The sequence below is a fragment of the Chanos chanos genome, chromosome 5, assembly GCF_902362185.1.
Source record: "Chanos chanos chromosome 5, fChaCha1.1, whole genome shotgun sequence".
In the NCBI taxonomy this organism is placed as follows: domain Eukaryota; kingdom Metazoa; phylum Chordata; class Actinopteri; order Gonorynchiformes; family Chanidae; genus Chanos; species Chanos chanos.
This window is the reverse complement of record NC_044499.1, coordinates 49,298,916-49,315,814: the sequence shown is the minus strand read 5'-3', so window position 1 is coordinate 49,315,814 and position 16,899 is coordinate 49,298,916. Positions and strand designations below refer to the sequence as shown.

Genomic DNA, 16,899 nt, shown 5'->3' with positions numbered 1-16,899 from the left:
GATACTGTACACAAAGTTAAAGCTGGGGATCTTTTGAGAACTTACAGGAGGTCCATGTCTCCTTTTTTTTTTTTTTTTGGCTGGAGGTGAATGAGAAATTATAGGATAAAAGGGAATATTTTCTTAAAATCCCATTTCAATAGACATGCGAGTAATTACGTTTTCCATAATTTAACCTGTTTGCATAATTCAGATCACAGAATTAAAGATTAAATTCACTTGTAAATTCAGAAGATTTTTCCATTCTTTTATCGAATCAGCGATTTTTTTTTGTGCCTTGGTTGCAATCTCAAAGGTTTACCTGTAGTGATACTACATCCAATGATTCTAAGCCACATCTATGATGTCACGTTGATGGTGACTGATGCATGAAGTGATATCATAAGCAAATGTCATAAATTCGGCTGTAAAACATCCCAGACTCTCACGCTAACTCATTTACAAAAGCAGAGTTTAGCATTCACACCTCAGATCTAGGTACGCACAGACGTGTGAAAAGCAGGGGCATTGTGTTTGGATGCGTTCTCATTGACAAGATACCCCCCCCACCACCACCACCCACCCACCCATTCAGACTGACCCCACAGAGGCAGAGTAGAGGGGAGCAGGACTTTACATATGTAAATGACATGCTCCAGAGGAGAGGAGAGGAGGTGAGGGGTTATGGTCATGGTTGAGTGCTTTAGGAAGTGGAGGATCATTACAGAGGGCTATTCTGTCAGCTCCCCCCACCCCCCACCCCCACTCCCCCCAAAAAAAGCTGACCAGCCGTGACAGATGGAATCATTGCAGGCTTCTCAGGCTGAGTCCACAGTTCTTGCTATGTTAGAAGTAAACACAGCACTAACTAGCCCAAAGAGCAATCATTTCACCTGAATGAGCAGGTCTCCGCATCACAGAACAGCAAATCAGACGCACGGTGTCTAGCCAGCAAAGGTAAAAAAAATAAATAAATAAATAAAATAAAATAAAATAAAATAAAATGAAACAGAGTGGATAACGATCTTTAATTTTGAGAAGATCACAATCTCTGCAAACTACGCTGATGGTCACATGACTCAGCCCGTCTTTGTACGTTTCTATTCGAATTGATGGAATTTTATTTAAACAAACAGCGGCATTTTGTTGGCCTATTAAAAGATTACGAAATCTTCTGCGTACACAGTACTTAAGGTTAGACATAAATTTCTTCTTGTACTTTACTCCTGAGTTCAAACTCAACACTCGTGAAGATCTGGATAGCGTTATGCCATTGTATATTCACGTCAGAAACCTCCTGCCTGCAAGCTCTCAGCTCCTGACAACTCTATTTGCAGCCAACTGCTCAATAGCTTCGCAGGTACAATGATTCAGTGAAGTTTGTATAACAATATCACCAGACCATAACCTTATCTTTAGAGTGTTCAATGTGAGAGCAAAAGTCAAAGGAACTTCTTATTGCTGCTGTTTGTTCAAGCATGAGTCTGAAAAGATTGAGCGATGAAGGAAACAGAGAGGCCGATAAACGGAATAATGGGCTGACACGGACCACTTTCAATGGCGGAATTTACGTTTTCGTTTTGGGACGCAGTTCAATAAGCAAATAACTCCTGCCTGTAATGGCACGTTTTCTGATCTTTTCTTCATATGTCATGGCGAAAACGACATAGCCCCGGCGATAACCTGCGGGAGTGACAAGCAACAAGATTCTCCTTGGCTCCCCCATTGGCCAGTTGATTCCGACGGTGACGAATCAATAACGGCGACATAGACGCCAATTATGCTTGGGTTGTTTTAAAGGTTAAAACAGGCAGCATTGATTAGTTTCATCCTACTTAACACTCCCCTCAAAGCTGGCTTGTTGCTCTGTGTGGAAGGATGAACAGTGGGTGTATGTGCCAAGTTTAAATTATAAATTGGGACATATGGTATAAACCAAGAGCACACTCATCTCCAACAGCAGGATCATAATATTCAAAAATAGATGTGTTATTATGCTTGCAAAACTGTAGAGGACAAAAACCGTGCCTTAAACTGAATATTGAAGCTTAGTTTTTGAAATGACTGAAGCTTGCAAACTCTGGAATTTCCATAAAATTGTTTAAGGGTGGGGTGGGGTGGAGGGGTGGGGGTTTAAAAAAAACCTATTCTTAATTATTTGGGAAGATCCTGTGGGTATAATTCCAACTCCAATAAAGTGTGCCTTTGGAAAAGTCTGGCGAAAAGAGAGAGAGAGAGAGCGAGAGCGAGAATAAAGGAAACGCTGCAGATCTTTCAGATAAACAGCTCTGTCATATTAACAGAGCATGGAGACACATATGCCTGACATGTGGAGCTAAGGTCAAAGCAGAATCAGACAGAGGGATAGATAGAGGGAGGGAACCAGACCAGTGCATCACAAAGCCATAAAAAAAAAACAACAACTTTTATTTCTACTCTCGTGGATCTAGCTCATCCACGCGTTACAATGGATTATGAATCGGTCCTCTCACCCTTTGACCATTTCATCCCATCTGTGACAAACGTTAAAGATATAGGCAGATTTTTTTTTTTTTACGTTAAAAGACAAAAACCTCCTGAAAAATTCCTGTGAAACTCGAACAACAAGATGGACAGGTGAGTTACCTGAATAAAAAAACCAAAACTAGAGTAGCTTGTCTCCTGTATGTTAACTCTTGTCTGTCTGGAGGAGTATATTTAAGTCAACCACACACTTACCCTCTCAGGTGCCGAATTACGCAATTATGAATCAGTACGTTTTTAATGTAATGCTCTACAGTCATGGAAACGCTACAGATGCTGTCATGATGGCTTGTTTGTCATGCCATGTGACAGCAATTAAATATGACACCATTTCATTTCCTCTTTCTGAGGAACGTCCAGACTGTCCAGGGCTAAGAGGTCCAGTCAAGTTTCCGTGGATTTTTTTTTTTTTTTTTTTGATGCTGTTATATTTCTGGTGTGTATATATAGCTCTTTACAGAGAAGTAGCCAGACCGAAAGAATGGCCTCTCAGAAGAAAAAGGGGGGGACAGCAGGAAAGTACACAAAAACAGGAAACAAACATCAGAAGTGGTTATTATGGAAATGATGCAATAATCTTCTCTTGCAACAGTGTGACACTGTCCTCACAAACACGTGATATCTATACAGCTTGTGTGTGTGTGTGTGTGTGTGTGTGTGTATGTGTGTGAGTGTGTGTGTGTGTGAGTGTGAGTGTGAGTGTGAGTGTGAGTGAGAGTGAGTGTGAGTGTGTGTGAGTGTGTGTGTGTGTGTGTGTGTGAGTGTGTGTGTGTGTGTGTGTGTGTGTGTCTGCGCAGGATAATTAATCTTCCCCCTTCCCTGCCCGTCAGACCTCACTATAACAGCTCCCTCTTAATGTTTAATGCATATATTGATTTTCTTGATCGTTACCGAAATTATATAATGAACCGTCCTACAGTATAGATATCCATCCATCCAGTGCCGAGATGAGGGGCAAAGCACCCTCCTTATCTCCAGAGAGATGTAGCACGTGCCCATCGAATTTCCGTCAAGCCTGGGAGAAATACATTTCTACGGCGACCCTTGCCTGTGTCAGATCTGTGTCCACATCTTAATTGTAATGGCGAGAGCGATACGAAAACACTCAACCTCTTTCTCGCCGCACTTCATCCACTCTTTGGATCGTGCGGATCGATCGGAACATCATTGCTTTCTCAAAACGCGATCTACCCTATGTCAGCAGGCTGTAAAAAAAAAAAAAAGAAAAAAAAAAAAGAAGAGGCCTTTGTCCAAACAGAACGCTGCAGGCTACTGTCCCTGCTGGTCTTAGCAGTGACAAATACCATTGCAAATGATGTGTGTTTGAGCAAACAAGTTAGTCTTCTCAGTGGATGACAATCATGTAAACAACAATAGCACTGTCTCCATAAGCTAGCGATGACAATCGGGAGATTCATAGAGGACAGACTTCCATGTTTGTGGGGTTGCTTCATATAGGGCTTTCTTGCGATCGTTAGTCATCTCCCACTGTTTCTTTCCGTTCAGCACACGGAGGATGACGGGGGGGGGGGGTTCCTTTCAGAGGCAGGAGAGAAGACGAAGATGCCCTGGGCTGGTCCGTCTTCACAACACTCCTCCACCTCCTGCTCAGGCGAGGCAGTAATATGTTACACTGCTGTGCTTTCGCTGCACTAAGCTGTTGCTCTGTCCATAGCCACAACTCAGACCAAGGGGTTGAGGAAGATGTGTGTTCTCCAGTGTTCTTCCAGAACAAACGTGAACAATTCACCTCCAAAACTGAACTGGACATCACTAACAGAGGATAATTTCTTCCTCAGCCATAGTCTTGTTAGTTTTAGTTGTCCAGGATGCCATGGTTAGTTTTTGAGAGCACCTGAGTCGAACCAACTTGCTATACGCATTAAAACCTGTATCTTTATTAATTAACAAATTTATATAATCAAAGTCATAAAGAATAGAGAAGGCAGAATGATCTACAATGCAGCTTTGTTGTGTTCAAACCAAAGACATGGAGAGGTTTAAAATAACTCTTTCATTGCAAAAACTCAACAGGCCTGCTCTTAGGCAGTGTGTGATACATGAACGGAGATTCCGTTTTCTCTCAAAATGCTGCCTCAGCCTGTCCCTCACAACCAGCCCATTCATAAAAATGTGGGGCTTAAGTGTATGTGTGTGTGTGTGTGTGTGTGTGCATGCGTATGTGTGTGTGTGTGTGTGTGTGCGCGTGTGCCTGTGTGTGCACGCGCGTGTGGACTGGCCGTTACTCTGTAGAAGAAAAAAAAAAAAGGAAAAAGAAAAAAAAGTCACCAAGTAGGGACCAACCCCCGTCCACAGAATAGGAAGAACAGTCTGCTAGCGTTTCTGGCAGTCCCCTGCTTGTTTTTGCAGACTTGTTGCGTAGCAGCTGTATTTTGGAAAGTTCCGAGCTTTGGAGCTGCATATTTTGTTGGTTTGGGGGGGGAAGGCTTACACGGAGGAGCGAGCTGGCGATACGTCAGTCACTGCCAGCGAGCTAGCGGAAGGACAATGCAATACAAACAAGCTCTGGGCAGTAAATCCACTCTACTCTGCTCACGGCTTTCACTGGGACTTCTGTCAAACCTTATCTCTCTCTCTTTCTCTCCCTGTCTCTCTCGCTCTTTCTCCCTCTCTCTCTCTCTTTCTCTCTTTCTCTCTTTCTTTCTCTCTTTCTCCCTCTCTCTCTCTCTCTCTCTCTCTCTCCTCTTCTCTTTTTCTCTCTCTCCTAACTACTCTGCTTCCCCTCTCTCCCTCTTCAACTTCTCCCCCCTTTCTCAGACACACACTCTTCATCTCTCTTCAAGAGCTAGAACTGAATTTATAGCCACAACTTCCTATATAATTACTACAAGTCCCAAAACCAAACAATCAGCCCACACAGAACTGCCATTGCTGGATTAGCACACATCTTGGAACACTCAGTACAGAGGCAGAGCGAGATAGAGAGAGGAGGAAGCCAGTCCAGATTTTGAACTCGGCTTAGTCTGTGGAGACACAGGAAGGGGGAAGGGTTAAAACCGCCATTCAGAAAAAAGGAACCACGAAAGGTGGAGCTTAACATGCTGTAGGGCTTTTTCATGAATGGAAGAAAGACTTTTTTTTTTCCCTCCGCAGACTAGATCTTTCTGAATGATTTTAAAACAGCTCGGATAAAAGATACATCCACAGTTCCAGCAGATAAGAGTTACAGAGTTACACAAACACACATACGAGCGAAAGAAAAAAAAAAATTCTTAGTAGAGTTATGAATGCATAAAACACGTCACAATCACTATAACCCAACATGCGGATATGAGTCAGAATGACCGTTTGACCTTAGATGAAGAGAGTTAGTTTGGTGAGACAGTCTAAAGCCTGTTAGCTACAGATAAATTTAGAGAAGAGAACTGGGGTAATGTCCTCCTCCCTCTCCACTGTCAGGCAACAAAATGGAGTCCTGCAACAGCAAGTTAGAGGCCGTGTTTCTCTGTCCTTTTACACTGTCCCTTTCTATTCATTCTCAAAACCAAACGTGAGGTAGACTAAACAAGTTCAACATTTTTGACTAATTTATTTGTGCTTGAGCGCCGGTTTGCGTAATCTGAGGGAAATCTCGGTGCTGTACCCTTTCGGTCACTGGAGAGTGGGGTGAAATATACTTACAGAAAGGTCAGGTTTTCCCTGGACGGAGGCACACAAACAGAAGGGGCTTGTTTGCTGGCATTGTGGAAAAAGTAGGAAAGATGGGGAATAGATTTGCCAGATGTGCAGGTGTTGCACAACAGCATGTCTAAAATACAGCCCCCCCCCCGGCCCCCTCCGCCTCCCTTCCCTCCCCTCCCCTCCCCGCCCCACCCCACCCCACCCCCACCCCCCCATCTGACATTCCAGCATGTTCCAAAGCTCTCTCTGTGCTCTCAGTCACGCCTAGACTGGCACGGACGTGACTGACAAAACATTTTCATTTGATAATACCTTGTTTTTCTCTCAGATTTGTTTACAGACAAGGAGAAGAGGAGGCTCTTGTAAAACTTAACATGCTTGGCAACGCAGACCAAAACATCTGACTCACCTGCGATGTCACAACTACTAAACCAAGCTGACTTTAATAACATACACAGAGGAGTTGCTCAAAGAGATGCTTTTTTTTCTTTTCTTTTCTTTTCTTTTCTTTTTTTTCAGTCTGCTCATGACTAGTGTTTGCAGTAAACACATTTACCACAGAGACCACAATCATGCAGAAGAATACATTTATATTTACAGTTGCTCGTCACCTCCAGTCCGTCTTCTAAGCCATTCAAAGTGGCTCACACTTAAAAGTTATTACTCCATTAAGCCTTGAATGAAAGGGAGGGTGTACCTGTCAATCAAATACTCTGCTCCACTTAACTAATGCAGTGAACCTGTCAGGATGAGTTGCCACTGACTCTGATTCTGTGAGTACTGGGGAGGGCCCATCATTGGAAGAACGGAGCGTGGTGATTGGTCAGACTCTGACGGGGTTAAGTAGACATGACCCTGATGTGCCCCAGAGTTCAACTCCACTTCCTCCGCGCTATTGTTGGATGAGAGACACGGACCATATGTCGCAGGGAGCATCTGTCAGTGCGGGTCAGGATTTGTGATGGGGTTAAACGGTGATGTTTACACACACACACACACAAAACTTTTCAGGGATTCAGAGCGTCAGGGATTCAGTCATCCCAGTTTGAGTGAGCTGTTATTCATTCAAGTTAAAAAAAAAAACAAAAAAACAACTCATTTGGATGAATCATGCACTGAACTCCGCAACCCCATCACAACCGCCAGTGGCACTTCCACAGCGAACCCAACTGGGTGTTGCCGGTGTGGTAAAAGGCACTGCCCATACATCTGTAAATGGATGACAAAAAGGTCCAGGAGACGTGTTTGCAGAGCGCACACCCCTCCGTAAAGCCTGGTTGGTACGTCATTGTATGTAGACACAACAACAAATACAAAAAAAAGGAAACTGGTTGAAAAGGCAGCCTCGGTGTTGTGCGGTACAGGAATTTGCTTCCCCATTTTCATTTCGAACAAACACAAAAGATGATCTTTGTGTTTGACTCCTGAGTGATCTTTTTACCGGTTTCCTGAAGTTTTCTATTGGGCTTTTCAAACACATGCAAATGAGGCGGGGGGGGGGGGGCACTTGTACAGTCGACCAAACGTACACGCGTAAAAAGTACATCGTGTATCAAATCTTTCTCTTTTTTTTTTCGCCGTTTCTTTAGAGACTAAAGTGAAGGCTTGAACCCCCAAAAGAACAACAACCGCACCTATCCTTGAAGCAACTCCACACACAACAGGTCCCAGTCCCTGAGTCTGAATGCAGCCCAACCCTTCAAAACACAATATTTCTCTCTCTCTCTCTCTCTCTCTCCCTCTCTCTTTCTTTCTCTCTCTATCTGCCCTTTTCTCTCTTTTTCTCAGTCTCACTGTACAATGACATGCAAAAACACAAACACATACACTCTGAAACACACACACACACACGCAGTCACTCAGGAATACACATGGAACATTGTGGAACATGGAACTTACAGTTTTCCGAGTGGAAGTCAGGAACAAACTGCTCATCACTGTCAGGGACCTGAGCTGCAAACAGGAGAGAAGGAAAATGATTAGAACTATAACAGACAAACAGGTAAATAAACAAAGAGACAGACAGGCAGATTGATAGACAGACAGACATAGATAGAGGTACAGACAGAGATCGTTGAGTAAACTTCGGTTTCATTCCACGTCGTTTGGAAAGCATACGTAGTTGTGCGTTATGTGTGGGCTCTGCCTGATGAGGTTTTATTGAAGATGCTCTAAATCAGAATTCATGAGAGCCAAATCATTTGTCTTGATCATTCAAGGCTTAAGTGGACTTTGAACCTTAACAGGGGATAAAGAGCCTGTCCATTAGCCTAGTCTCTCTCTCTCTCTCTCTCCCTCTCTCTCTCTCTCTCTCTCTCCCCATCTCTGTCTTGACATCCCACAGTAACCTGAGTTACTGTCTCTGTCCAGCCCAGCGACCTTCACCTCCACTTTTTCATGTGCCAGCACTTTTCTATAGCAGCAGATCAATATCGCAGCTGAGTGTGTATGCATTTGTGTGTGTGTGTGTGTGTGTGTGTGTGTGTGAATGGGGAGTGTAGATAGGTTTCATTCGTGCTGGCTTCCATCAGAGATACAATGGATGCTGTCACGCTGCTCATATTTCATACAATAAGTTCCATACCATTTCAGAATGAGACGGGCAGTTATCAATGGAGCCACGCCCCAGCTGCTGCCCCAGGCAAACACAGAGGCATTTGATACTCATTCATAGTAAATGTGAAGGGGGGGGGGGGGGTCATGGTCTAAAGGCATTTGACTCTGGCTGTTTCATAGGCCAATTAGGAGCTTCTCCTGTGTGGGTGAGTGTTAGTCATGTATTGAGCCGAGCTGATGGTAAATCAATACTAGCGAGCAGAAACAGTTAGCTTCTCCTTCAGCTAATTCTTACGCCATCTATCTAATTTAGATGTATCCACAACGCAGTTCTTTATTATAAAGCCTTGCTGATGAGACGAGCATTTGTGTCCAAAGCAAGTGTACACCAGCACATTAAGAACTCTTAAGGTTCCTAGGAACTTCTGAAGGTTTTTTTTTTGCCCCCTGTGCGTATTCATAAGACCAGCTCTCAGAGAGTGAAAGCAAAGGAAAATGAGGAAGGTCTTCGCCTGAGTGGATGTGCCCGTTCCAGCTCTGGACATGCACAGAGACCGTTAAAGGGGAATTCTGCTCCTTGTCTTGATGTGTTCTGTTCAGTAGAGTGTTCTGGAATTCATCACCTGCTTTGAAGCCTTTGAGGGTTGATGCTTAAGGTCAAGTGAGAAGTGGCCGGATGGTGAGAGAGAGAGAGAGAGAGAGAGAGAGAGGGAGATGTAGAGCAGAGATGTGTATAGAAACAGGCGGGGGTGGGGGCAGGGGCGGGGGCGGAGAGGTGGGTATGTGAAGTGCGAGAGTGAAGAGTGGGACTCCTCGTCCCTTTTCCATGATTAAAATTCCAATCAGATTTAAAGTGGCACAGATAAATCATCTTCTTTGTCTTCTTCTTCGAAACCAGCCTAAGACTCTGGGAGAGCGTTGCTATGCTGTGTGATTTTGATCGTGCCGTTGGAAGAAAGGGAACCATACGTTTGAGGGCAAGGAAAATAAGCCACAGGTCATAATGTTTGTCTAGCCCTTCTTTGGTAAATATATTCCAGGCACTGATGGATTGGGCTCGTGGTCTTAATATAGTACCAGCTTAATGTATGATTGATGATGAAGTTCATTCTTTGCGTAGTGGACACAGGGAAAAAAAACCATTTGGATGTTAGTCAAGCCTTTGATTTGTTTCAGAGGTCAATCTGGGTGAGCAGACATCCCAACACACAGACACACACATACACACATACACACACACACACACACATTACAGTGCAGCAAATTAGTCTTACACAATTATCGGGGGATGATGCAAAGTGACAGTCAGTACACTCCCCTTCTTTCTGCTGACTCTTCACTCGAAGCATTTGGAGACTCTAAAGACTACACTGGATCAATAATGGCATCTTATTTCAAGGAGATCCACTCAAAACAAGAAAGAAAGAGTCCTTTAAAGTTAATAACATACTGTCTATTCTCGACAAAGTCATATCAGGGGGAGTAAACTGCTATGTTTCTCTGAATGAAACACAAAGAGATGAATACCATGGAACCATGAGCACCTTGCAAAGAAAGCTCCAACCAGCAACCTCCCATAAGAAACCAGATCCCGTCCACCTCCCGAAGTCTTCTGTGAGTGATTTTCATTTGTGGTGACATAATCCTCCTTTGCACTCTTGGTTTTACCAACAAGTGATATGTGTGTGTGTGTGTGTGTGTATATATATATATATATATATATATATATATATATATATATATATATATATTCTGATGGACTAAAAAGGACCTTACCAAAGACTTAGACTGACTGTACAAAATCCAAATCAAGCTGGGTGGTTGCAGGTGCAGCCCTCCCAAAAAGCATTGTCTTACTCCACTGTGGGTACTATGGGTGCTGCAAAAACCTCAGAAAATAGGGGGGGACGGGGGGGGACGGTCCGATTGACCCACTGGGCTCTGGGCGCAGATGTTTCCAGGGTTCCCTTTTTGGGCACGGGGCCAGGTAGAACTGGGCTGAGCATCAAAGGAAAGAGGTTGAGCTCCTTAATGACAATCCAAAAATGTTGCCACGGTAACCGTTGTATTATTTCAAAGCCTGAGCACTTTGAAAGTCCAGGGCCAAGTCTATGATGTAGGATAAACAAGCGCACTTTGAGAAGTTTAAGAATTAGCTACGTTGACTGCCACAAAATAGCCTTTTGTTGTTCCTGTCCAAAGCATACATAATGGTGCCTTAAACTGCAAGATTAATGGTGGATTGATTTTTTTTTAAGGGCACATATTCCTTAAGAAATGTGTGTCACTGAATAAATCTTATTCCCTTGAAACTTCACTAACATACTTCCAGAGACTAAATAACTGTGATAAGCCAAAAAGTTAGAACACTTCCCCATAGATGTCACGTGCTCCTGAGTAACCGTGGACGCTCTAGAGTTTTCATAGTTCCTCTCAAAAAAAAATCTATAAAAGTGTAGAAAAGGTGGTACATGCAGTTTCAAACAAAGCCTTTATATTAATCTTTTTTTTTTTTTTTTTTTTTTTACAGTTCAATGTTCATTGTTTGCTCTCAGACCCTATCCATAGTCAGTGAAGATTGCATCACCCAGCCCAGAAACGAGGGACCCAGCCCTGCAGTCCGACTAGGCCTCTCTCTCTCTCTGTCGCTCTCTCTCTCACTCTCTCTCGGTCTTACCACTGAACCACCAGACCATAAACAAAGGACAAAAAGAGGAAGTAAGAGATTTAAATCCACATTTTGAACATTATTCTGCCACTTCCTGTACAGAGGATAAACCGTGAAGCTCTCTCTCTCTCTCTCTCTCTCTCTCTCTCTCTCTCTCTCTCTGAGCATGCTCAAAAAAATTACATTTAATGTCTTACAAGCTCTTCTATTCTATTACCATACAGTAATTCTATTATCCCCATTAAAGACTTGTATTCCTCTTCCCCTGAGGAAAATATAAGAGTTTTTTTACGAGTAAGAGCGGAATCTTTGTTCCTTTTGATCAAACACTAAATCATTCAAACAAGTTTCAACGTATATGAAACAAAACACAGGCAATAGGACGGGGAGGGGGCCAGGGGGGTGGGGGGTAGTGATAGTCTTTATGTTAGTGCTTCTAACCACTGAAGTTAACTGGAGCTTTCTCCCTCTCTCTCTCTCTCTCTCTCTCTCTCCCTCTCCAGTTAGTTTCCAGGAATGCCTTGTCAAGGGCTTTGAAATGCAAGTCAGCACAAGACTGGAAGTGCGTCTGTGTGAGCACAGAGACATGTTTCCCTTTTCTCTTAGGGACACTGGAGGACTTTTTTTTTTTTTTTCATTGGACAGATCCTGGGAGGAGCCAGGAGGTCTGTCTCAAAAGGAAAAAGTAATGACAAGACTGGACAAGCTCTTTCATTCAAAACTTTCTTGTCTCTCTTTCTCTTTCCCTCTCTCTCTCTCTGTCTCTCTGTCTGTCTCTGTCTCAAACAGGAGATGCCTTCTGGCAATGCTGTTTTTAACAATTTGATGAATCAGTCATAACCACAGTCACCTGACACTAAAGCCATTCACTTCTTCTAAACAGGAAAAAAAAAAAAGTTTCAACTTCAGAAACCAAAATAACATTTGGCTCGTCTAGTAGTCTAAATACCCATGCATGTATGCTAATACCACTTTACACAAATCCTTCTTACTGTTTTCTTTTTACTTGTTTGTTTAGATCACAGTCCATTGGAAGCCTTAAGAATTACCGAAGCTCTTAATAACCAAGTTTGTTCTACACACAACTACAGCATTACAGCAAATGCTCGAGTCAGTCAGAGAGCAAAGATTCGGGCTGGTCTTCCCTCTGGTCAGTTTATGGTCGTTCCTCTTGTTTTCTCCTGTGTGAGGTGTGATTTTCACAGCCTGACTTTGCATTATAGTGGGCGATAGCTCTGTGTTAAAGGAGAGTGGTCTTTTAAAAGAGTTAAGCCATAGACCCCTTTTTCACACTCTCCTTATACTCGACAATACAGCAAAAGAACTTGTGCTTTGAGAAATTCACCAGTGCGATTCCCTAATCTGTTTTTTTTTTTTTTTTTTTTTAAATCATCTTGCAAAATGCCACAGTAGTGACTCATTACTGTGCACAACCGCAGAATAACAAAGAAAGTTCTCTGTTGCTTCATATTTAGGCAGATCAGTGTCGCTACAAAGTACAACCTTCTAAGCATTTTGCTTCTTTTTGGGCATACTTGGGTCTCACATTTCTCCTTTCTGTGTAAGAACAAAAGCAAGAAGTATATTTTTATGGTTAATTCTCAGTAGATCTACGTCAGTTTCTGAATTATACTTATAAATATGTCAGTCATCATTTCTTGGAACGGCAGACTCTCGTCAGTTTGGACACCAGTAACGGCTTCATGGTCTGAACTTTGACCTTGAACCCTTGAACAGACCGGTTGCGTCCTGTTCACTTTCTCCCTCCCTGTGTCTTGGTCAGGAGAGCAGCTTTCAACAATCTTATGGCCCCGATTTGGCACATCAACCAAAAAAACCTCTCAGAATATATGTACCCTCTTTAGAATATTGCAATCTGTTCATATTCACGACCTACAGAAAGTAAGCATAAAAATCTCCCATACACTATAGCTTCTCACTGTAAATTAGCATCCTCCATAATACAGTACCATTTGGCCTTTTGGGATGTGCAAGCGATTAATCCTTTTTTTTAATCATTATTTCTCATCTCTAAATCTAGTTTATTAAGTCATATACTTAAGTGGCAGCATACTATACAAAAACACATCGACTAGGTTTCAAAAAAAAAAAATCTTATAGATCATACTATAGCATAGAATGTTCCAGAAACGTTTTTACTGCACCACACACATCACAAATTTCAGGGCATTCACGTTATCATGGCCTTAGTGTCATTCGAAACGTTAATTAACACACCCAGCACAGCACAGCAAACATGTAAAGCTAAGACAGTACTAATTTAGTCAAGATGTGTGATTGCCAAAAAAAAAAAAAAAAAATCTGATTATTATCAAGTGATCTGATAGCTATGCAAATAAATCTTGTGAAATGCGGCAGTCAGGTGGCCAGGTGTCCGAGCTTTGGGAGTGCTCTTTGTGTTGCCCATTCTCTGTCATGCACACTGTAAATTCTTTCTGCTACGGTTCATTTCAACTATTTGCTTCCAAATGACAGGCTTTCAAGCTGTTTGTTTGCATTAGCTTCACTTTCAAAACTCCAGCCAACATATCCAAAATAGGCTATGTTACATGCTACAATGTCAAAGCAATGTGCATAATGACTTTTTTTTTTTCTCTTGTTACAACCTCCTTCACCAAAATTACACTAGACTTCTGTTGTTCGACTAATACTGCTATTAGTAATTTATAAACCTCTTGTCCACCCATGAAAAAGTCAATTGCTCATGGAGCATATCTGACTGAATTTCATACAAGCCTGAGCTAAGCCAGAGTCCATTTGTATTTATTATGACTGCAGCAACAGAATCTAAAACCAACGACATCATCTATAATATCGAATTGGACATGAAACATAATGGCTACGTTGAACACAGAGGCGCAGTTTTTTACCCCTCAAATCATTTTGTAAAGATTGTAAGCTTGGCAACATATCGACATCTCCCCAGACTGTCTCTTTGGATCATCTCCAAGAGTAAAAAAAAAAATCACTTTTAATTCCACACATGAGCTCTCCAGCTCCACATGCTGTGATCAAGGACATCACAACAGTTGGCTGAACATGTGTTTTTATATTATAATATATTTCTTCTGGATCCGGGTCCATTCTAAGTCTAAAAGGACCTTGCTATAGTTTAAGCACCTTTGACATTTCCGTGCAGCCCACTAGAGGGACATAAATTCGAGCGAAGTGGATGGATAGAGTATAGAGGGCTCACCTTCTGTGAGCCACGTCTCCTGAAGTTGGCTTAAATCCTGAAAGAGGTCTGAAAGGAAAAAAAAACAAAAGTCAGTTTGTACACCTAGCAGAAAATGGTTTAGTTTAGTGTGACCCAAAACTAGCTCACTGCAAACGTCAGAAAAGGACAATATTAAAAAAAAAACTGCGTTTCGGAATTTCTATGTTAAAAAAATCTTTGGCTGTGTTTTTTTATTATTATTATTATTATTATTATTATTATTATTATTATTATTATTTATTTGTGTGTTTGTTTATCTATTTGTTTATTGCTAAATTCTCTCTGTGGATAAGATACAACGGTTGAACAAAGGCCAAAAGAAGTTTCCTAAACTGGCTTGTTCCCTTTACCTTCAGATTCCTGAGGGGGCAATTCGGTGTCCATGTACTTCCTTTTCGCTGCCATCAACAGTCTATTTAGGGGCCCATTTCCTTGCGTCCTCTGCAAAAACATCAAATCCATTATGTAAGTCGAAAATACAAACAAGGGGAGAAACGTATTGAAAAGAACTGTGGCACTAATATTGATGCGCGAGCTTTGGGGAAAGCGGCAGAAATTTCAAACCCCTCAACTTCAGTCCATGAGTCCATGATCCACTGACAGTCTTCAGATTTCAGCATTCGTAAACTCAAAAGAAATACTATGACAATGCCCTTTATGTCACTATACTATAGTGGGCTACTTGTTGAACCTCTGATGGAAATTGTGTTTACTAAGTCTCTTCTAAAAAATCACATTAAAAATGTAAAGTAGGCTAATTGCAAACGCACGTATATCACATCGGGAAGAAACAAATCACCATGAATTTTACTCTGAAGACCATGGGCGTTATCTGCAAAGACAATAAAATAAAAGACTTTCTCTTCGAGGTAAAATCCAAGCAATAAACATGCCTCCATGAACCCAGTAACATTTCGGACACGAACTGCAACCTATCATCTTAGTCCGAAACGGCAACTTCTATTGCGCGCAACGGCGTAGACGAGCGATAGATTAAATATGCAGTTTCTCAACTGTTATACTGTCACGACGTGTGTAAAGCGCTGTCAGTTTATTTAAACCGACTGAAAACAGTTTTTTATCCCAACTGCGTTTGTTTGAAACAAGTCTTCTGCAACGGCGATCGGAAACAACAGCAAAGCACCCCAAGAAGCAAAAAGACAGTAAAGCTTTTCAATAAACAAGAAATCGTCCATACATACATTAGCTAACGTGTAAGGCACTTGCTGATCCAAATATCCATCCATTTTAAAATCCATCCGTTAACCGTTCGTGGTCATTTAGGCTGTGTTGAATTAAATCCACGCAGCCTGCAGAAAGAAAAGGAAGAGCGACAGGGACAGCAGTAGTTGTGAATGGAGCGGCGAGAAAGCTGCATACATAATGAGCTCCATTCACAAAAAAATGCTGCGAAGGAAAGCAATGGCAGGCGATCACGCAGCGTTTCTGTTGCCACTCAGAACATTAAACACTCTTTGTAGACAGAGCCTATTTAAAATCCAACCGATGCCTTTTCGCTGCTTTTAGACTTCGCTTATTACCATAAAACACCTCAGGTGAATATTTCGGATCTTTTATGGGTCATATTTTTTTGCAAGGAAAAGAAAAAAACCCGCTGAACTCGTGATCTCTACAAAAGCTAAAAAAAAAAAGAGCTCATCTTAAAATATAGACCACGATGTTGTCAACATCTGGAGTCAGTTTTTAAAAAAAGTTAAGAAACCCACCTATTCGAGCAAAAGAAAGTAGTCGATCGGAAGAATAATTTAATTAAGCTGGGTTTTAAGAATATATTCTTGTTATTGGAGTAGATGTTCCAAGTAAAAAGATTAAAGCTATGCCTCTTTAGATGGACATATCCCGTTTATACAAAACTATAAAAATAATTTGTTATCGATGGTAAGCAATTGTGCGTGTGGTCACGTGGCACGGGGATAAACCTGGCTTATAAACTTATGGATTCTTTCCAGACTTTCATGTTGGTTTTGGTTAGGCTTGCTTTTCTTGCCATCGGATGTTCGTTCAGTCATAGAAGATCGTGATTGGTGGATTTCCTCTTTCAAGAGCTCAAATTTCTGCCTTTGTCCAAATGAATGTCCCTACTTATGAATGAAATCTCGGCTCCTCCTTTGAACCAATCAGATACTTAGATTTGCCGGTCCTTGGCAACCATGGGCGGAGTTTGTATATTCCAGGCCAATCAAGGCTTTAGACCCCAAGAGTTTTCCTACTAGATTTTCCAGTTGTTTTTCATTCACAAAAAGGAAAGAGAAAGTTTAAGGAGGGGGGCTTC

At 41.9% G+C, this 16,899-nt stretch overlaps 1 protein-coding gene across 3 annotated transcripts in view; it reads right to left on the bottom strand.

Annotated features, from left to right (window-relative positions):
* The window catches only part of etv4 (ETS variant transcription factor 4), a 28,061-nt gene extending 12,196 nt beyond the window's left edge, over window positions 1-15,865 (bottom strand). For all 3 annotated transcript variants that reach the window (XM_030774254.1, XM_030774256.1, XM_030774255.1), the window contains exons 1-4: window positions 15,809-15,865; window positions 14,957-15,047; window positions 14,586-14,633; window positions 8,044-8,097 (exon numbers count right to left, since the gene is read on the bottom strand). In XM_030774254.1, the coding sequence (XP_030630114.1) occupies window positions 8,044-8,097; window positions 14,586-14,633; window positions 14,957-15,047; window positions 15,809-15,865 (250 nt within the window). The remainder of the gene's footprint in view (window positions 1-8,043; window positions 8,098-14,585; window positions 14,634-14,956; window positions 15,048-15,808) is intronic.
* Window positions 15,866-16,899: the final 1,034 nt, after the last annotated feature.